At 40.4% G+C, this 22,398-nt stretch overlaps 1 protein-coding gene across 4 annotated transcripts in view; it reads left to right on the top strand.

The window, feature by feature from the left end:
• Window positions 1-22,398, top strand: part of LOC139753851 (uncharacterized) — a 153,085-nt gene that overhangs the window by 54,737 nt on the left and 75,950 nt on the right. For 3 of the 4 annotated variants that reach the window (XM_071670788.1, XM_071670786.1, XM_071670787.1), the window contains exon 4: window positions 12,673-12,782. The exons of the other annotated variant lie outside the window; for it this stretch is intronic. In XM_071670788.1, coding sequence (XP_071526889.1) covers window positions 12,673-12,782 — 110 coding nt within the window. The remainder of the gene's footprint in view (window positions 1-12,672; window positions 12,783-22,398) is intronic. 4 annotated transcript variants of the gene reach the window in all.

The following is a 22,398-nucleotide window of genomic DNA, read 5'->3' as shown; positions in this document are numbered from 1 at the left end:
TGTGATCAGCAGGTGGTAATTGGAAATCATGTAGGAAGAGACTGAAGAGAGTTATAGAGCCTCAGGATTTTAGAGGTGAAGCCTCTATTGGTGACTCTGGCTTAGTGGCCAGCTATAAGATTGGCCAACTATCTTCTGTTGATTTGGAAGGTAGTGTCAAGTATGTTTTGTGTATGGTTATGTTAGGGAACATTGTCATATACTTTGTTGATGTTTTTTCCCCTAATACTGTGCAGGAGGGGGGTTAAGGTTGGTTCAAGCCGTCAGATATATTGTGATAGGTCTGTGTTTGGTGTGGTAGTGGAGTAATTAGATCTAAAACCATGTTGTGTAGGCAAGAGTGTGAAACGGAAAAATCTTAATTTTTCATTTTTTGCTCAAACTTTTATCTGTATTTCACTTCTCTTTCATTGTATACATGGAATACATATATACAGTGTTGGGGAGAAAGAATTCTACCTCTGTATTCCCCACATGTCATACAAGGTAACTTAAGGGGGAGCTGGAAACGTTCTCCTCGCATTTCAGTTTCTAAAAGAGGAATCAGAAGGACCCAGGCGGGGAGTGCTCATCCTCCTCTAAGGCTCAGACTCGGGTGTCCCAGTGAATGTGGATGCATCCAAGGTGAAAAGAGGAGAGATAGGTAGTATGTTTATGGAAAGAAAACTGGATGTTCTGGCTCTGAATGAAATGAAGCACAATGGTAAAGGGGAAGAATGGTTTGGAGATGTATTAGGAGGAAAGTCGGGGGTTGGTGAGAGGACAAGAGCTAAGGAAGGGGTAGCATTACTATTGAAGCAAGAATTGTAGGAGTGTGTGATGTGGGTAAAACTGAAAGTGGATGGAGAGAGGGTGATTATTAGTGCTTATGCACAAGGACATGAGAAGAATGACCATGAGAGGCAAGTGTTCTGGGAGCAGCTGAGTTGTTGTGTTAGCAGTTTTGGTGTGTGAGACTGATTATTAGTGATGTGTGATTGAAATGCGAAGGTAAATAATGTGGCAATTGAGTGTATAATTGGTTTACATGGGGTATTCAGTGTTGTGAATGGAAATGGTGAAGAGCTTGACGAGTTGTGTGATGAGAAAAGACTGGTGTTTAGGAATACTTGGTGTAAAAAGAGATATAAGATAAGATTACTGTATTGTCAAATTGTATACATGACACAAAATGAAATTCTTCATGGCTAGAAGCTCAATCCAAGGTTAGAAAGTATAAGAATTATGAAATGAAAATTATGAAATATTCCATGTGTGGCGAAGTGGCGATGGGAATGAATAAAGGCAGACATTGTGAATTGTGTGCATGGGTATATATGTATGTGTCTGTGTGTGTATATATATGTGTACATTGAGATGTATAGGTATGTATATTTGTGTGTGTGGACGTGTATGTTTATACATGTGTATGGGGGTGGGTTGGGCCATTTCTTTCGTCTGTTTCCTTGCGCTACCTCACAAACGCGGGAGACAGCGACAAAGCAAAATAATAAATATTACATAAAAGTACCACATAAAGAATCACTTATATCACTAAAATGCTAAATCACAGAGGAGTTACAGCATCTTTAATTGGTAGAATGCTTTTTGATGCAAATGATTTCCTGTATCTATTGGTGTATTGTATAGGCAGAGACAGTCTTCTTCCTGACCTTAGAATTACTTAGTATTGGTGTAGAGGATGGGTTGCATCTTGCAATATCTTCACCTGCTTCATTGCACATTCCTGATACAGCATATTTAATGTTTTAGTGTTTGCACCCAGTTTCCTGGCTTATTTAACATTTTTCTCAAGTTTATTTTTATTTCTATTGTTTAGATTGCCATAGATTGTTTCGTGTGTGGCGGGGTGGCGATGGGGGTGAGTGGGGGCAGACGGTGAATTATGTATATGTGTATGTCTGTGGAAATAAAAAGAGCGTGGTTGAGAGAGCAGAAGAGGGTGTTTTGAAATGGTTTGGGCACATGGAGAGAATGAGTGAGGAAAGATTGACCAAGAGGATATATGTCGGAGGTGGAGGGAACGAGGAGAAGTGGGAGACCAAATTGGAGGTGGAAAGATGGAGTGAAACCGATTTTGTGTGATCGGGGCCTGAACATGCAGGAGGGTGAAAGGAGGGCAAGGAATAGAGTGAATTGGATCGATGTGGTATACCGGGGTTGACGTGCCGTCAGTGGATTGAATCAGGGCATGTGAAGCGTCTGGGGTAAACTATGGAAAGCTGTGTAGGTATGGATATTTGCGTGTGTGGACGTATGTATATACATGTGTATGGGGGGGGGTTGGGCCATTTCTTTCGTCTGTTTCCTTGCGCTACCTCGCAAACGCGGGAGACCGAAAAAAAAAAAAAAAAAAGAGATTGCCATATCAGGTGATGATTATAAAACATAAAATTGATTCTGTATTTGACCTATAAAAAAGATTGATTATTGCGTTGTCTATATGTAAACTATTTAGAATATGTATAAACTGCAATCTTTTATTACTCTCTTATATGCCATATCAGTAATTGCATCCCTTAAGGGATGTATCAGTTTTATTGCTCGTCTTTGTACTTGCTCTAATTTTTCCTCATCTTTTTGATAGTTTGGGAACCAAAACTGGGTGGCATATTCAAGGTGTGGACTTACTGGAGAATTATAAACATTTGGTTGCCTTTTTTACATGCCGTTTAGTGTACTCCAAGGTCCTTTGTTTCATTTACCTTAGTTAAAAGTTTCTGAATAACTTGTAGATGTAACATATATTCTTGTCTCCAGAGTGCATAACTTTATGCTTGTCTACATTAAACTTCATTTGCCATCTGTGTTTCCTCTCTGCTAATGAGTTAAGAGCTCTTTGAATCATTTCGCAGTTTAGAATCCTCAGCACATTTGGAGATTTTAGATACGAGACCGAGTTCTAGGTCATTAATGTATATTATGAAAAGAATTGGGCCTAGGACCAACCCCTGTGGCACACCACTCACTATGTATTAAATAGGGTTCACTATTTAATACTACATGCGGCTTTCTTCCAGTAAGCCAGTCTCTAATCCGTGTATAGAGTTCTTCACCAATTTCATGTCTTCTGATTCTAGCAAGTCTCTTGTGAGGTGCTTCATCGAAAGCTTTTTGTAAATCTAATTATAGTACATCAGATGGTAATTCTTTGTCCTAATTCTGAACAACATTAAAAATTCCAGGAAATTTGTCAGGCAGGATCCTCTGTTGTGGAAACCTTGTTGGTTGTCTGATATGATTTTGTGAGCCATCAGAAATGTGACAGTTGTATCTTGTATTATTTTTTCTGTCTTTTACCTAACACTGACATGAGGCTAATTTGTCATCTTCAAACATTATGAAGAATAGAAAAATGTTTTAGAAGGTGATGAATGATGTGTGAAAGACAAGTGAACAAATGGGAACATTGTTGAAGGGGGCAAAAGAGGATGTGATAACAAATGGTGATGAAGCGGGGAAGATATGGAGTGAGTATTTTGAAGTATTGTTGTATGTGTTTGATGATAGAGTGGCAGATATAGGGTGTTTTGGTCAGAGTGGCATGCGAAGTGAGAGAGTCATGGGAGAGTGGTTTGGTGAAGAGAAAAGAGGTGGTGAGAGCTTTGTGGAAGATGAAATGTGGCAAGGCAGATGGAGTAGATGGTATTGTAGTTGAATTTTTTAAGAAAGAGGTTGATTGCATTGTTGATTGGTTGGTAAGGATATTCATTGTATGTATAGACCATGGTGAAGTGCCTAAGGATTGGTGTAATGCATGTATAGTGCCGTCGTATAAAGGCAACGGGGATAAAGGTAAGTATTCAAACTACAGAGGCATAAGTTTGTTTAGTACACCTGGTAAATTGTATGGGAGGGAATTAATTGAGAGGATGAAGGCATGTACAGAACATCAGATTGGGGTAGAGCAGCATTGATTCAGAAGTGTTAGGGTATGTATGGATCAGGTGTTTGCTCAGAAGAATGTGTGAGAAATACTTAGGAAAACAGATGAATTTGTATGGTGCCTTTATGGACCTGGAGAAGGAATATGGTAGGGTTGATAGAGAAGCTTTGTGGAAGGTCCTAAGAAATTATGCTAGAAGCAGTGAAAAGTTTTTATCAAGGGTGTAAACGCTTGTGTACAAGTAGGAAGTGAGGAGATTGAATGGCTGCCAGTGAAGATTGGTCTGTGGTAGGGGTGTGTTGTCACTATGGATGTTTAATTTGTTTATGGATTGAATGGTTAGGGAGGTAAATGTATAAGTCTTGGAGAGAGGGGTGAGTATGCTGTCTGTTGGGGATGAGAGAGCCTGGGAGGTGAGTCAGTTGTTGTTCGTCAATGATACAGCACTGATGGCTGATTCGAGTGAGACACTTCAGTACTTGGTGACTGAGTTTGGAAAAGTGTGTGAAAGGAGAAAGTTGAGAGTGAATATGAATAAACTCAAGGTTATTAGGTTTAGCAGGTTTGAGGGACAAGTTTGAATGGAGAAGAATTGGAGGAAGTGAAGTGTTTGAAACATGTAGGAGTGGACTTGTCAGTGAATGGAACCATGAAAGCAGAAGTAAGTCATAGGTTTGGGGAGGGGTTGAAGGTTCTGGGAGTTATGAAGAATGTGTGGAAAGCGAGAACGTTATCTCAGAAGGCAAAAATGGGTATGTTTGAAGAAATAGTATTTCCAGCAATATTATATGGTTGTGAGGCACGTGCTATAAATAGGGTTGTGCGGAAGAGGGTGGATGTGTTGGAAATGAAATGTCTGAGGAAAACATATGATGTGAGGTGGTTTGATTGAGTAAGTAATGAAAGGGTAAGAGAGCTGTGTGGAAATAAAGTGTGTGGTTTACATGAGTTTACAGGAGAAAGACAGACAATAGCAGGCCTGACTGGCCCATGACTGGATTGTCTGAAAAAGAAATTATAAAACTTGACAAAAAAAGCATTATAATTCCATTCCGTACTTTTTTAAGCTATCACCAACTACCCACTGCTGTACATTAGCCTTCTAGTGTCCCTGTTACTGATGTTGTTTATATGATTATTTCTGGTGTTTTCTCAAAGTATACCTGAATTTATAGAATATTTTCTAAATGACTTTTGAAGGTATTTAGTTTTTTAGCATTCACAACATCTGATGGTAACTTATGCTAGTGCTCATCACACCTATAGGAAAAGGTTTTACCACGTCCATACTACGTCTTTTAACTTTGAGTTTTATTCTATTTGTCCTAGTAAGCGTATTTTCTTGTATTTTGAAAAGATTCTTGTGGTTTATACTTTATGGAACTTGTTCAGAATTTTGGACACTTGGAGTAAATTACCACAAAATTTTCATTTTTTAAGGGAGAAGAGATCCAATCATTTTTGCCTTTCTTTGTATGCCAGATTTCTAGAGGATGGTATCAGTTTTTTCATGGGTCTTTTTTCATGGGTCTTTTTTTCATGGGTCTTTTTCATGGGTCTCGTTTCATGGGTCTTTTGCTTTGTCACTGTCTCCCGCGTCAGTGAGGTAGCGCAAGGAAACAGACGAAAGAAATGGCCCAACCCACCCACATACACATATATATACATACATGTCCACACATGCAAATATACATACCTATACATCTCAATGTATACATATATATACTCACACAGACATATACATATATACACATGTACGTAATTCATACTGGGTCTTTGTACTTGCTCTAATTTTTCATCATCTTTTTTGGTTTAGGGACCAAAACTGGACTGCACATCAAGGTAAGGTCTTACTAGAGAATTATAAAGTGGGAGAATTGTTTCTGGTGCCTTATAATCTATGTTCCTGGCTATGATACCTAACATTTGGTTACCTTTTTTACTTGCTGCTAGACACTGTTTAGTGTATTTCAAATTGTTGCTGTTGACAACTCCAAGGTCCTTTTCTTCATTTACTTTAGTTAGAGGGTTTCTGAGTAGTTTGTAGTCATGACATATATTCTTGTCTCCAAAGTGTATAACTTTATGCTTGTCTACATTAAACTTCATTTGCCTTCTGTCTGACCACTCTGCTAGTAAGTTAAGATATCTGTGAATCTTTTTGCAGTCCCGTCTGTTTACAGCTCTACCTCCTAGTTTAGTATCATCAGCAGATTTGGAGATCTTAGATAAGAGACCAAGTTCTAGGTTATTATTGTATATTATGAAAAGAATTGGGCTTAGGACTGACCCCTGTGGCACACCACTCATTACGTCTAGCCAGTCTGAGGCTTCGCCGTTTACTACGACAAGCTGTTTTCTTCTGGTAAGCCAGTCTCTGATCCATGTACAGATTTCTTCACCAATTCCATGTGTTTTGAGTGAGTTCTTCACCGATTCCCCTGTGTTTTGAGTTTATGTAAAAGTCTCTTGTGAGGTACTTTATCAAAAGCCTTTTGTAAATCTAAACATACTGCATCAGATAGTAATTTTTTGTCCCAGTATTGATGAATAACATTAAAAAAATTTGATAAATAATATTAAGATTTTTAGAAAGCAGATGAGGATGTGTTGAAATGGTTTGGACATATCGAGAGTATGAGTGAGAAAAGGTTGACATAGAGGGTGTATGTGTCAGAAGTGGAGTGAACAAGGAGAATCAGGAGGCCAAACTGGAGAAGGAAGGATTGAGTATAAAAGATTTTGAATGCTCAGGGCATGAACATGTGGAAGGGTGAAAGGTTTGCATGGAAAAGAGTGAATTGGAATGATGTGGTATACTGGGGTTAATGTACCGTCAATGACTGAACCAGAGCATGTGAAACTAATGGTGTAAACCATAGAAGGTCTGTGGGGTCTTGATGTTGATAGGAAGCTGTGGTTATGGTGCATTATATATGACAGCTGGAGAATGAGTGTGAGCAGATGTGTCCTTTCTTGTTTGTTTCTGTATATGTTATGTTTTTTCTTTCCTTCATGCATTTGTGCTGTTTCCTGTGGGGTGAGATGGCCTTGGGAATGTTTAAAAGCAAGTTGTAATATGTTCATGTGCATATATGTATGTGTATGTAGTATATGTATATTAGAGGCAAGTGATTTGGGAACAGCTGAGTGAGTGTGTTTGCAGTTTTGATGCACAAGACTAGGTTAAAGTGATGGGTGATTTGAATGCAAAGGTGCGTAATGTGGCAGTTGAGGGAATATTTGGTGTACATGGGATGTTCAGTGTTGTAAATGGATATGGTGAAGAGCTTGTAGATATGTTTGCTGAAAAAGGACTGGTGATTGGGAATACCTGGTTTAAAAAGAGAGATATACATAAGTATACGTATGTAAGTAGGAGAGATTGCCAGAGAGCATTATTGGATTACGTATTAATTGATAGGTGCGTCGAAGAGAGACTTTTGGATGTTAATGTGTTGAGAAGTGCTACCGGAGGGATGTCTGATCATTATCTTGTGGAGGCGAAGGTGAAAATTTGTAAAGGTTTTCAGAAAAGGAGAGAGAATGTTGTGGTGAAGAGAGTGGTGAAACTAAGTGAGCTTGGGAAGGTGACTTGTGTGAGGAAATACCAGGAGAGACTGAGTGCCGAATGGAAAAAGGTGAAAGCAAAGGACGTTAGGGGAGTGGGAGAGGAATGGGATGTATTTAGGGAAGCAGTGATGGCTTGTGCAAAAGATACTTGTAGCATAAGTGTGGGAGGTAGGCAGATTAGAAAGGGTAGTGAGTGGTGGGATGAAGTAAGATTATTAATGAGAGAAAAGAGCGGCATTTGGATGATTTTTGCAAGGAAATAGTGCAAATGACTAGGAGATGTATAAAAGAAAGAGGCAGACGGTCAAGAGAAAGGTGAGAGAGGTGAAAAATGGGGCAAATGAGAGTTGGGGTGAGAGAGTATTATTAAATTTTAGGGAGAATAAAAAGAAGGGGGCCAGGTGAGGATATTCCCTCAAAGGCCCAGTCCTCTGTTCCTAATGCTACCATGCTAATGCGGGAAATGGCGAATAGTATGAAAAAAAAGATGTTTGGGAAGGAGGTAAATAAAGTGCATAAGACAAGAGAACAAATGGGGACATCAGTGAAGGGGGCTAATGGGGAGGTAATAACAAGTAGTAGTGATGTGAGAAGGAGATGGAGTGAGGTTTAGTGAATGTGTTAGATGGTAGAGTGGCAGATATAGGATGTTTTGGAGGTGGTGTGTGAAGTGAGAGGGTTAGGGAGAATCATTTAGTAAACAGAGAAGTGGAAGTGAAAGCTTTGCGGAAGATGAAAGCCAGGAAGGCGGTGGGTTTGGATGGTATTGCAGTGGAATTTATTAAAAAAGGGGTTGACTATGTTGTTGACTGGTTGGTAAGGATATTTAATGTATGTATGGCTCATGGTGAAGTGCCTGAGGATTGGCAGAATGCATGCATAGTGCCATTGTGCAAAGGTAAAGGGGATAAAGGTGAGTGTTCAGACTACAGAGGTATAAGTTTGTTGAGTATCCCTGGGTAATTATATGGGATGGTATTGATTGAGAGAGTGAAGGCATGTACAGAGCATCAGATTGGGGAAGAGCAGTGTGGTTTCAGAAGTGGCTGAGGATGTGTGGATCAGATGTTTGCTTTGAAGAATGTATGTGAGAAATACTTAGAAAAACAAATGGATTTGTATGTAGCATTTATGGATCTGGAGAAGGCATATGATAAGAGTTGATAGAGATACTCTGTGGAAGGTATTAAGAATATATGGTGTGGGAGGCAAGTTGCTAGAAGCAGTGAAAAGTTTTTATCGAGGATGTAAGGCATGTATGAAGAGAGGAAAGTGATTGGTTCTCAGTGAATGTCGGTTTGTAGAAGGGGTGCGTGATGTCTCGATGGTTGTTTAGTTTGTTTATGGATGGGGTTGTTAGGAGGTGAATGCAAGAGTTTTGGAGAGAGGTGGCAAGTATGCTGTGTGTTGTGGATGAGAGGGCTTAGGAAGTGAGTCAGCTGTTGTTTGCTGATGATACAGAGTTTTGGAGAGAGGGGTACGTATGCAGTCACTTGTGGATGAGAGGGCTTGGGAAGTGAATCAGCTGTTGCTTGCTGATGATACAGTTCTGGTGGCTGATTCGAGTGAGAGACTGCAGAAGCTGGTGACTGAGTTTGGTAAAGTGTGTGAAAGAAGAATGCTGAGAGTAAATGTGAATAAGAGTAAGGTTATTAGGTACAGTAGGGTTGAGGGACAAGTCAGTTGGGAGGTAAGTTTGAATGGAGAAAAACTGGAGGAAGTGAAGTGTTTAGATATCTGGGAGTGGATTAAGCAGCAGATGGAACCATAGAAGGGGAAGTGAGTCACAGGGTTGGGAATGGGACGAAAGTTCTGGGAGCATTGAAAAATGTGTGGAAGGTGACAACATTATCTTGGAAAGCAAAAATGGGTATGTTTGAAGGAATAGTGGTTCCAACAATGTTATATGGTTGTGAGGTGTGGGCTATAGATAGAGTAGTGCTGAGGAGGGTGGATGTAGTGGAAATGAGATGTTTAAGGACAATATGTAGTGTAAGGTGGTTTAATCGAGTAAGAGAGATGTGTGGTAATAAAAAGAGTGTGGTTGAGAGAGCAGAAGAGGGTGTTTTGAAATGGTTTGGTCACATGGAGAGAATGAGAGGAAAGATTGGCAAAGAGGATATAGGTATCAGAGGTGGAGGGAACGAGGAGAAGTGGGAGACCAAATTGGAGGTGGAAAGATGGAGTGAAAAAGATTTTTTTAATTTTCCAAAGGAAGGAACAGAGAATTGGGCCGGGTGAGGGTAGTCCCTCAGAGGCTCAGTCCTCTGTTCTTAACGCTACCTCGCTGATGCGGGAAATGGCGAATAGTTTGAAAGAAAGAAAAAAAAGGGGCCTGAACATGCAAGAGGGTGAAAGGCGTGCAAGGATTAGAGTGAATTGGAACGATGTGGTATACTGGGGTCGATGTGCTGTCAATGGATTGAATCAGGGCATGTGAAGTGTCTGGGGTAAACAATGGAAAGTTTTGTGGGGTCTGGATGTGGAAAGGGAGCTGTGGTTTCAGTGCATTATACATGACATCTAGAGACTGAGTGTGGATGAATGTGGCCTTTGTTGTCTTTTCCTAGCGCTACCTCGCACGCGTGCGGGGAGGGGGATGTCATTTCATGTGTTGTGGGGTGGTGACAGGAATGAATAAAGGCAGCAAGTATGAATTTTATACATGTGTGTGTATATATGTATATGTCTGTGTATGTATATATATTTATACATTGAAATGTACAGGTATGTATATGTGCGTGTGTGGACTTGTATATATATATATACATGTGTATGTGGGTGGGTTGGGCCATTCTTTCGTCTGTTTCCTTGCACTACCCCACTAACACGGGAGACAGTGACAAAGTATAATAGAAAAAAAGATAATAAAATATATTTATATGGACATGAGTGGATGTGTTTTTCTTATTCTGTTTCCTAGTGCTACTTCACTGGCATGGGAAACAACGATCAAGTATGAGAAAAATGTTGAATATGTGATAAAGATGTCATAGCTCAAGCACTGTTTAGGATTATATTTTGACTATTTGTCCTTTAATGAAATGATTTTTCTTAGCATGTTATGGTTAAACAAAACTAAAATTTTGTGGATGATTATAGGTATGTATGTATGTGGAAAGGGAGCTGTGGTTTCGGGCATTATTGCATGACAGCTAGAGACTGAGTGTGAACGAATGGGGCCTTTGTTGTCTTTTCCTATTGCTACCTCGCACACATGAGGGGGAGGGGGATGTTATTCCATGTGTGGTGAGGTGGTGATGGGAATGAATAAAGGCAGACTGTGAATTGTGTGCATGTGTATATATGTATATGTCTGTTTGTGTATATATATGTGTACATTGAGGTGTATGGGTATATATATTTGTGTGTGTGGACGTGTATGTATATACATGTGTATGTGAGTGGATTGGGCCATTTCTTTTGTCTGTTTCCTTGTGCTACCTCGCAAACGCGGGAGACAGCGACAAAGCAAAATAAATAAATAAATATATGTGTTCTACACCATATAAGTTAGGGATTAGAGGGGTGAGAGAAAAAACATAGAGAAGTTGGATTTCCTCTTAGTGTGCATTACAGGAAGGAAAAGCAATATGAAAAAGGAAACTTTGCAGAAATACTTGGGTTATAGCTTGTAGAACACACAAATTAAATTTGGAAAGGTGATTTCTATGTAAATACTACATAAATGAAGATAATGGAAGATTAAGGAAGAGGATACCTAATGATTAATGTGAATGTTTGACTGCAATGCATATGTTTTTAGAGATTTTGATGATTATTTACTTGGAGTGCAGTAAAAATGCATGGTAATTATCCTTGAAAATCATATCATTGGATTTGTTAGAGTTAGTAGGACTCTATCCCACAAGCAGTGACCACTTCAAAGAAGGTTAGGTTACACTAAGCTGGGTTAGGTTAGATTATTTTTAGATGAGTATTGTATCTTCCTTATTATTCGTCTCTGTGCGACTGAAGAAATGCTCTAACATCCCAAGAAACCTAACCTAACATTAACTGGAATCCTTTAAAGTGATCACTGTAGGTGGAGTAGTTTTACTAACTGTGCTGAATTCATTGATGAGATTTTCTTCAGTATTGATGAGTTATTTATGCTTTGCCCCTTAAGTAGATTAGTTGAGATTTTTTCTGTAAATCAGGCTTATATTTTGTAAAGGCAACCTAACCCTTAAGGTGCCATGGATGTCAGTCTTTTGTTGTGTAGAAGGTGCTACTTGCACACTCCTACCACAAGTTGAATTTTGTGTGCTTTGTTGGCCCTTGCTGGCTATTGAGAGATGGCAAATCAAAGAGAGAATTGGTCACTAGAGCTACCTGGCCTGGAGGCTCCTGGGTGGTTGTGCACCTTTTAGAGGGGCTTTCCAAGTCTCTGGCTTCTAGTGGCCACAGCTATGCCTCTGTTGCACCTCACCACACATAGCCAGGATTGTCCAGTCTGGTTAATATTGTATTCTCTTAGACTGAGCATACCTAATTCTTAATTCATGAGATATAAACTAGGAAATTGGTAGTGCAAATCATATAGATAGAAAGTAACAAAATGTAAGGTTATGTAACTCACATATATAGGTGTGACCAGTCTGATAGTTAATTAGATTTTTGTGAAGTAAAAATAAATAATTAAGCCTTAATTTTGTAAGAAAACAGAAATTGCCTTTAAGGTGTTGGGCACTTTTTCATGAATTGAAGAGGAATTATTTTGATATATTTTTGTGAGCTGGTAGGAGGCCAAAAGATCAGCTGAACATTTAAAGGGTTAAAAGACATATGGCATTTCTAATTCCTGTCGGCTGATTTATCCTTGCAGCATTTCACTTGGCATTACGTACTTCTAGTACTTGTTTTATATACATCCAGGCATATTCCTCATGACTCACTGTTTTGATTCTCTTCTGTTACACATACAGATGTGTGGGATCTGTTATTTGTGGCCCAACCTTCAGAGCTCATTTTTTTCCCCAAAGATCTAAAAGTCTATGCACATGATTTTTTCACAGAATGTTGAAACATTATTCAACATGTATATGATAAGATTTTTGTTCATGGCTGCTCTTGTAAACTAATGTGTCCATTTCTGACCAGATATGTATTTGTTATTTTATACAGTTGCTCTTGGTGATGTCTTGGTACATTAATAAAACTATTTGTCACCAAACTGTGTCTGTAACTTGTATCATTTATTCTGTATTTAGGTACATGTTTACCACTTTCCGTAAATGTTCATGCCACTACCTTACTCCAAGAAGTGATAGCACTTGGACAGATGATGAAGATGACCCTGGCAAGGAACTAAAGGACAAAGGTTTGTTTTCAAAATGGATGCACATTTATTTGTCTTTTTTCCATTTGTTAGTGTTTGGAAGTTGAAACTGGATGTTTCTCACCAGTTTTCTCATGACTGTTATAACTGGAAAATTCATTCTCAGCCTAGACTAGCTATGCATTACCCCTGCCAGAAGAAAAAAAGGTATGAGCTCCTTTATTGAATACCAGCACCTAGTGAATGATATGCATGATTATATACATGTTCATGGTCTTAGGAAGCTTAATGACATTACATAAATATGAGTGGGGTTGGGGGTCAGAGGAAATTATTAGATTATGTGTTTATTTAAGGATTAAAGGTGAGGCTTCTGGATATCTCTGTGCCAAGAGGGGATGCTGGTAGGATGTCTGATCACTTCTTGGTAGAAGCAAGTGTGTGTAGCCCTTTCCCTGCAACAAGGACAAATTTGTTCCAGTAATTTTTTTTGTGTTCCCTGCAGTGACTTTAGGAAAAGAGTTAATGACATAGGTAGGAAGATCTTGAGTGATGAAAGTCAGTGAGCTTGGAAAAGAGGCTTGTGTATAGAGATACCAGGAGAGACTGGGTGAAGAATGGCAAAATGTGAGAGTAAATGAAACTAGGTGAGTGGATGAGTAATGAAAGGAATTTCAGGAAGCATTACTGACATGTGTGGATGAATTGTTTGTCATGCAGAAGATGGAATGTGGGCATTTGAGTAAGGGTAGTGATGGTGGAATGAGGAAGTTAAGTTGCTAATAAAAGAGGAAAGAAAGGTATATGGGAGATTCCAGCAGAAAAGATTGTTAGGGATGGAGATGTAGGAAAGAATGCAGAACGGGGATAAGAGGAAGGTGCCGGGACTGAGAAATAGGGTAAAATGAGAAATGGTATTAGAGAATATTACTATACTTTAGGGAGAATAAGAAAATGCGTAGGGGATTAATAGTATGAAGAGAGCAAGAGAACAAGTTGGGGAAGTGGTTTCAGGTAAAGAAGAGGTGATAGATTGATTTAGTACTTTGTAGGTCTGTTGAATGTGTTGGATTATAAGTTTGGAGATGTAGAGTGTTTGGGATGAGTGGGTATATGATGTGATATTGTCGTGGTGAATGGCTTGGTGAAAAGAGAAGAGGTGGTGAAAGCATGATGTAAAATTAAGTGTGGCAAAACACCTAGAGTGGATGGGATTGTAGTATAGTTTCTCAAGAAAGGGGGTGACAGAGTTGTTGATTGGTCGTCATGATATTCAGGATACTTATGGCTCAAGTTAGGGTTCCTGGGGGATTGGCTGAGTGCGTGAATAGTATCATCGTATAAAGTGAATGTTCAAATTACAGAGATATGAATATACTGACCATATCAAGGAAGTTATATGTGAGGGTGGGGAATGCCCAGAGCATCAGATTGAGGAAGAACAGTGTGGCATCAGGAATGGTAGGTGGATGTGTTGACTTGGTGTTTTCCTTGAAGAATTAGTATGTGAAATACTTAAGGAAAGAGAAAGATTTGTATGTGGCATTTATGGATCAGGAGGAAGTGTATGACAGAGTTGACAGAAATACTTTGTGGAAAGTGCTTTGAATATGTTGTGTGGGAGGAAAGCTACTGGAAGCAGTGAAGAGTTTTTATTGAAGGAGTAAGGTATTTGCACTAGCAGGAAGGAAGGAGGGTGATTGATTTTAGGCGAAGGTGTGTTTGCCTCAAAGTTGTGTAATGTCACCATGGCTGTTTAATTACTTTATTGGTGGGGTGGTAAGGTAAGTAAGATGAGAGTTATGGAGAGAGGGGTGGGGGCTTGGATGTGAGTCAGTTGCTATGTATACATGACACAGTGCTGGCAGCAGACTTGAGTGAGAATCTGCAGATGCCTTGTCTGAGTTTGGAAGTGTGTCACAGGAGGAAGTTGAGAGATAATGTGAGTAAAAGTAAGGTTATAATGTTTAGCAGGGTAGAGAGACTGGTAAGTTTGAGTAGGATTTGACTGGAAAAGACTAGAGGAAGTGGTGTGTTTAAGTTACCTGAGAATGGACATTGGATCAGATGGAACAGTGGAAGCTGAAGTTAACCACAGGATGGAGAAGGGGACAAAGGTCATGGGTGCATTGAGAAATATGTGTGAATAGAGATGGGTATGTTTAATGATAGAGTAATCTCACCAGTGTTGTATGGATGTGAGCCATTGGCTCTAAATGCGAAAGAGCTGAAGAGGGTAGATTTTTTTGGAGATTGAACGTTTGAGGACAGTATGTGGTATGAGGAGGGTTGACTGAGTAAGGAATGACAAGGTAAGATTGAGGTGTGGTAGAAAGTGGGGTATGTTTGAGAGAACTTAATAGGATGTTCTGAAATGGTTTATACATAAGTGGAAGATGAGTCAAGAGAGAATGGCTAAGAGTATGTAAGTGTCAGAAGTGGAAGAAACAAGGATAAGGGGAAAGATCCTGGACCAGATTAAAGGGTATGTTAAAGATGCTTTCATATATCAGGGCCTGAACATGCTGTTGGGTGGGAGGCATGCAGATAGTGAAAATTGGAATGATGTGATGCACAGAGGGTGCCATATTGTCAGTGAGCTGAACCAGGGCACATGAAGTGGTAAGGAGAAACCATGGAAAGACTGCGGATATTGAGCTCTGATTTTGATGAATTGTACGTCATAAGTAGAGAGTGGTTGTGAGCTTGTAAGGCTGTTTATCACCTGTTCTTGGTGCAACCTTGCTGATGTGGGAGATGTTGAACAAAAAATGAAAAAAGGAAGACGAAATCAAGAGTTGGAGATCATAGAACTGGAAGATATAGCAGAGATAAGGTAAAAAATCCTTGGGAATTTGCTAGTGCTACAAAATGTTTGCGATAAAAGGATGAAGGAGGGAGTTGTCTCTTTCTTTCCTCAATGAGGGTCCAGGCCTTCTTCATAGAAGATTTAGGTTTGATATTTGCTAGATATTAAGATTGATGATTATTAACAGGAAAGAGAAGACAAAGAAAATGAAGACTTGAAATCATGTTGCATGCTCCAGGTACAGTATGAGCTGGGAGTTGCAATAGATATAGTCTGTTGCAACAGTAATTCTTTTACGCTTGAAGTCATAAACTTAAAACTTGGACTACAGTTGCATTGTCTTGTAAGGGTATATTGTATACCATATTCAATTCACTTTAACTTTTCAGGCGTCCATGGAGTAGAGTACATTGGAATGATGTGGTATACTGGGGTCAATGTGCCATCAATGGACTGAACCAGGCACGTGAGACATCCAGGGTAATCCTGGATGTGGATAGGGATCTGTGGTTTCGGTACATTACACATGACAGCTTGTTTATGGATGTGAGCAGATGTGGCCTTTCTTCGTGTTCCCTGATGCTACCTTACTTATGCAGGGGATGGTGATGCTGTTTATTGTGGGCCGGGGTGGCACCGAAAATAGATGAAGGCAAACAAATATGAATATGAACATGTGTGTATATGTATTTTATTTTATTATTATACTTAACTGCTGTCTCCAGTGTTAGCAAGGTAGTGCAAGGAAACAGACGAGAAATGGCCCAACCCACCCACATACATATGTATATACATAAATGCCCACACATGCACATATACATACATGTGCATTTCATTGTATACATACATATGCATACACACATGTATACATATATACACATGTACATATCCATACTTGCTGCCTTCATCCATTCCCATCACCACCCTGCCACACATGAAATAGCATCCCCCCTTCCTCCAGCGAGGCAGGAACAGACAAAAGAGGCCACATTCGTTGACACTCAGTCTCTAGCTGTCATGTGTAATGCACTGAAACCACAGCTCCCTTTCAACATCTAGGCCCCACAAAACTTTCCATGGTTTACCCCAGATGCTTCACATGCCCTGATTCAATCCCTTGACAGCACGTTGACCCCGGTATACCACATTGTTCTAGTTCACTCTGTTCTTTGCACTACTTTCACCCTCCTGTATGTTCAGGCCCTGATCACTCAAAATCCTTTTCACTCCATCCTTCCACCTCCAATTTGGTCTTCCGCCTCTCCTTCCCTCCACCTCTGACACATATATCATCTTTGTCAATCTTTCCTCTCATTCTCTCCATGTGTCCACACAATTTGAACACATCCTCTTCTGCTCTGTCAACCACATTCTTTTTATTATTACACATCCCTCTTACCCTTTCATTTACTTACTTGATCAAACCACCTCACACCACATATTATCCTCAGACATTTTGTTTCCAACACATCCAGCCGACTCCACACAACCCTATCTATAGCCCATGCCTCACAGCCATATAGCATTGTTGGAACCATATATATATCTTCAAACATACCCAATTTTGCTCTTCAAGATAACATTCTAGCCTTCCACATTCTTCAACGCTCCCAGAACCTTCGCTCCCTCTCCCACCCTGTGACTCACTTCTGCTTCCATGGTTCCATCTGCTGCTAAGTCCACTCCCAGATATCTATATGCATGTGTCTTTTTTCTGTGTCCTGGAGATACCTTGCTAATGTGGGAAATGCCTGGATGTGTGTGGATGTAACCAAGATGAGAAAAAAGGAGATAGGTAGTAGGTTTAAGAAAAGAAATCTGAATGTTTTAACCCTGAGTAAAACAAAGCTCAAGGGTAAAGGGGAAGAATGGTTTGGAAAAGTCTTGGGAATAAAGTCAGGTGTTGGTGAGAGGACAAGAGTTAAGTATGGAGAAACACTATTCCTGAAGCAGGATTTGTGGGAGTGTGTGATAGAGTGTAAGGAAGTACATTCTAGATTGATGTGAGTAAAACTGAAAGTGGATGGAGAGAGATGGGTGATTATTGGCGCCTGTGCACCAGGTCATGAGAAGAAAGATCTTGAGAGGCAAGTGTCTTGGGAGCACCTGAGTGAGTGTGTCTGCAGTTTTGGTGTAAAAGCTAGTAAAGTGGCAGTTGAGGGCAAAATTGGTGTACATGGGATATTCAGTGTTTGAATGGAAATGGTGAAGAGCTTGTAGATTTGTGTGCTGAAAAAAGACTAGTGATTAGGAATACCTGGATTAAAAAGAGAGATGTAAATAAGTATACATATGTCAGTTGGTCAAAGGACATTATTGGATTATGTGTTAATTGATAAACATTTAAAAGAGAGACTTTTGGATGTTAAAGTGCTGAGAGGGGCAACTGGAGGGATGTCTGATCACTGTCTTGTGGAGGAGAAGGTGAAGATTTATAGAGGTTTGCAAAAAAGAAGAGAGAATGTTGGGGAGAAGAGATTTGTAATGTGAGTGAGCTTGGAGAGATGTGTATGAGGAAGTACCAGGAGAGATTGAGTGTAGAATGGCAAAAGGTGAGAGCAAAAGATGAGGAGAGTGGTTAAGAAATGGGATGAATTTAGGGAAGTGGTGATGGAATGTGCAAGAGATGCATGTACCATGAGAAAGATGGGAGGTCGGCAGATAAGGAAGGGTTGTAAGTGGTGGGATGAAGAAGTAAAGATGTTAGTGAAAGAGAAAAGAGAGGCATTTGGACGATATTTGCAAGCAAGGAGTGCAGATGACTGGGAGTTATATAAGAGAAAGTGGCAGGAAAGTGGTGAGTATGCAGTCTGTTGGGATGAGAGGGCCTGGAAAGTGAGTCACTTCTTCGCCAATGATACAGCACTGGTGGCTGATTCGATTGAGAAACTGCATAAGTCGGTGACTGAGTTTGGAAAAGTGTGTGAAAGGAGAGAGTTGAGAGTAAACGTGAAGAAGGGCAAGGTTATTAGCTTCAGCAGGCTTAAGAGACAAGTTAATTGGTATGTAAGTTTGAATTGAGAAAAATTGGAGGAAGTGAAGTGTTTTATATATCTGGGAGTGGACTTAGCAGCGAATGGAACCCTGAAAGCCAAAGTGTGTCACAGGTTGGGGGAGGGTGCAAAGGTTCTTGGAGCAATAAAGAATGTGCGGAAAGAGCGAAAGTTATCTTGGAGAACAAAAATGGGCATGTATGAAGGAGTAGTAGTCCCAGCAGTATTATATGGTTGCAAGGCATGGGCTGTGTTGGGTATGAAATGTCTGAGGACAGTGTGTGTTGTGAGGCGATATGATTGAGTAAGTAATGAAAGGGTAAGAGAGATGTGCGGTAATAAAAACAGTGTGGTTCAGAGTGAAGAGGGTATTTTGAAATGGTTTGGACATATGGAGAGAATGAGTAAGGAAAGATTGACAGAGAAGATATATGTGTCTATGGTGGAGGTAACAAGAAGGGGGAGACCAAATGAAGGTGGAAGGATGGATTTTGAGCGATCGGGGCCAGAACATGCAAGAGAGTGAGAGGCGTGGAAGGAATAGAATGAATTGGAATGATGTGGTATACCAGGGTCAGTGGACTGAACCAGGGTATATGAAACATCTGGGGTAGACTATTGAAAGGTCTGTGGGGCCTGGATGTGGATAGGGAGCTGTGGTTTCAGTGCATTACACATGGCAGCTAGAGACTGAGTGTGAATGAATGTGCCTTTTTTTTTGTCTATTTTCCTGGCGCTACTTTGCTGATGCAGGGGAGTGGCGAAGCTGTTTTTTGAGGGGTATAGTGGCGCTAAGAATGGATGAAGGCAAGCTTTACATGTGTGTATGTGTGTGTGTGTGTGTATATATATACATATATTTATTCAATTTTATTTATCATACTTTGTCGCTGTATGAGATAGCGCAAGGAAACAGACGAAAGAATGGCCCGACCCACCCACATACACATATATATACATACACGTCCACACACGCACATATACATACCTATACTTCTCAAAGTATACATATATATATGCACACATAGATATATATATATATATATATATATATATATATATATATATATATATATATATATATATATATATGGGTATGTTTGAAGGAATAGTGGTTCCAACAATGTTGTATGGTTGCGAGGTGTGGGCTATGGATAGAGTGGTGCGCAGGAGGATGGATGTGCTGGAAATGAGATGTTTGAGGACAATGTGTGGTGTGAGGTGGTTTGATCGAGTAAGTAACGTAAGGTTAAGAGAGATGTGTGGAAATAAAAAGAGCGTGGTTGAGAGAGCAGAAGAGGGTGTTTTGAAATGGTTTGGGCACATGGAGAGAATGAGTGAGGAAAGATTGACCAAGAGGATATATGTGTCGGAGGTGGAGGGAACGAGGAGAAGAGGGAGACCAAATTGGAGGTGGAAAGATGGAGTGAAAAAGATTTTGTGTGATCGGGGCCTGAACATGCAGGAGGGTGAAAGGAGGGCAAGGAATAGAGTGAATTGGAGCGATGTGGTATACTGGGGTTGACGTGCTGTCAGTGGATTGAATCAGGGCATGTGAAGCGTCTGGGGTAAACCATGGAAAGCTGTGTAGGTATGTATATTTGCGTGTGTGGACATATGTATATACATGTGTATGGGGGTGGGTTGGGCCATTTCTTTCGTCTGTTTCCTTGCGCTACCTCGCAAGCGCGGGAGACAGCGACAAAGCAAAAAAAAAAAAAAAAAAGCGGGTTTGGATGGTATTGCAGTGGAATTTATTAAAAAAGGGGGTGACTGTATTGTTGACTGGTTGGTAAGGTTATTTAATGTATGTATGACTCATGGTGAGGTGCCTGAGGATTGGCGGAATGCGTGCATAGTGCCATTGTACAAAGGCAAAGGGGATAAGAGTGAGTGCTCAAATTACAGAGGTATAAGTTTGTTGAGTATTCCTGGTAAATTATATGGGAGGGTATTGATTGAGAGGGTGAAGGCATGTACAGAGCATCAGATTGGGGAAGAGCAGTGTGGTTTCAGAAGTGGTAGAGGATGTGTGGATCAGGTGTTTGCGTTGAAGAATGTATGTGAGAAATACTTAGAAAAGCAAATGGATTTCTATGTAGCATTTATGGATCTGGAGAAGGCATATGATAGAGTTGATAGAGATGCTCTGTGGAAGGTATTAAGAATATATGGTGTGGGAGGCAAGTTGTTAGAAGCAGTGAAAAGTTTTTATCGAGGATGTAAGGCATGTGTACGTGTAGGAAGAGAGGAAAGTGATTGGTTCTCAGTGAATGTAGGTTTGCGGCAGGGGTGTGTGATGTCTCCATGGTTGTTTAATTTGTTTATGGATGGGGTTGTTAGGGAGGTGAATGCAAGAGTTTTGGAAAGAGGGGCAAGTATGAAGTCTGTTGGGGATGAGAGAGCTTGGGAAGTGAGTCAGTTGCTGTTCGCTGATGATACAGCGCTGGTGGCCGATTCATGTGAGAAACTGCAGAAGCTGGTGACTGAGTTTGGTAAAGTGTGTGAAAGAAGAAAGTTAAGAGTAAATTTGAATAAGAGCAAGGTTATTTGGTACAGTAGGGTTGAGGGTCAAGTCAATTGGGAGATGAGTTTGAATGGAGAAAAACTGGAGGAAGTGAAGTGTTTTAGATATCTGGGAGTGGATCTGGCAGCGGATGGAACCATGGAAGCGGAAGTGGATCATAGGGTGGGGGAGGGGGCGAAAATTCTGGGAGCCTTGAAGAATGTGTGGAAGTCGAGAACATTATCTCGGAAAGCAAAAATGGGTATGTTTGAAGGAATAGTGGTTCCAACAATGTTGTATGGTTGCGAGGCATGGACTATGGATAGAGTTGTGTACAGGAGGATGGATGTGCTGGAAATGAGATGTTTGAGGACAATGTGTGGTGTGAGGTGGTTTGATCGAGTAAGTAACGTAAGGGGAAGAGAGATGTGTGGAAATAAAAAGAGCGTGGTTGAGAGAGCAGAAGAGGGTGTTTTGAAATGGTTTGGGCACATGGAGAGAATGAGTGAGGAAAGATTGACCAAGAGGATATATGTGTCGAAGGTGGAGGGAACGAGGAGAAGAGGGAGACCAAATTGCAGGTGGAAAGATGGAGTGAAAAAGATTTTGTGTGATCGGGGCCTGAACATGCAGGAGGGTGAAAGGAGGGCAAGGAATAGAGTGAATTGGAGCGATGTGGTATACCGGGGTTGACGTGCTGTCAGTGGATTGAATCAAGGTATGTGAAGCGTCTGGGGTAAACCATGGAAAGCTGTGTAGGTATGTATATTTGCGTGTGTGGACGTATGTATATACATGTGTATGTGGGTGGGTTGGGCCATTTCTTTCGTCTGTTTCCTTGCGCTACCTCGCAAACGCGGGAGACAGCGACAAAGCAAAAAAAAAAAAAATATATATATATATATATATATATATATATATATATATATATATATTATTATTATTATTTTTATTATACTTTGTCGCTGTCTCCCGCGTTTGCGAGGTAGCGCAAGGAAACAGATGAAAGAAATGGCCCAACCCCCCCAAACACATGTATATACATACGTCCACACACGCAAATATACATACCTACACAGCTTTCCATGGTTTACCACAGACGCTTCACATGCCTTGATTCAATCCACTGACAGCACGTCAACCCCGGTATACCACATCGCTCCAATTCACTCTATTCCTTGCCCTCCTTTCACCCTCCTGCATGTTCAGGCCCCGATCACACAAAATCTTTTTCACTCCATCTTTCCACCTCCAATTTGGTCTCCCTCTTCTCCTCGTTCCCTCCACCTCCGACACATATATCCTCTTGGTCAATCTTTCCTCACTCATTCTCTCCATGTGCCCAAACCA

This window comes from Panulirus ornatus, chromosome 15 (assembly GCF_036320965.1).
Source record: "Panulirus ornatus isolate Po-2019 chromosome 15, ASM3632096v1, whole genome shotgun sequence".
NCBI classification, from domain to species: domain Eukaryota; kingdom Metazoa; phylum Arthropoda; class Malacostraca; order Decapoda; family Palinuridae; genus Panulirus; species Panulirus ornatus.
The sequence above is the reverse complement of the archived record's forward strand: the minus strand, read 5'-3'. Positions and strand labels throughout refer to the sequence as shown.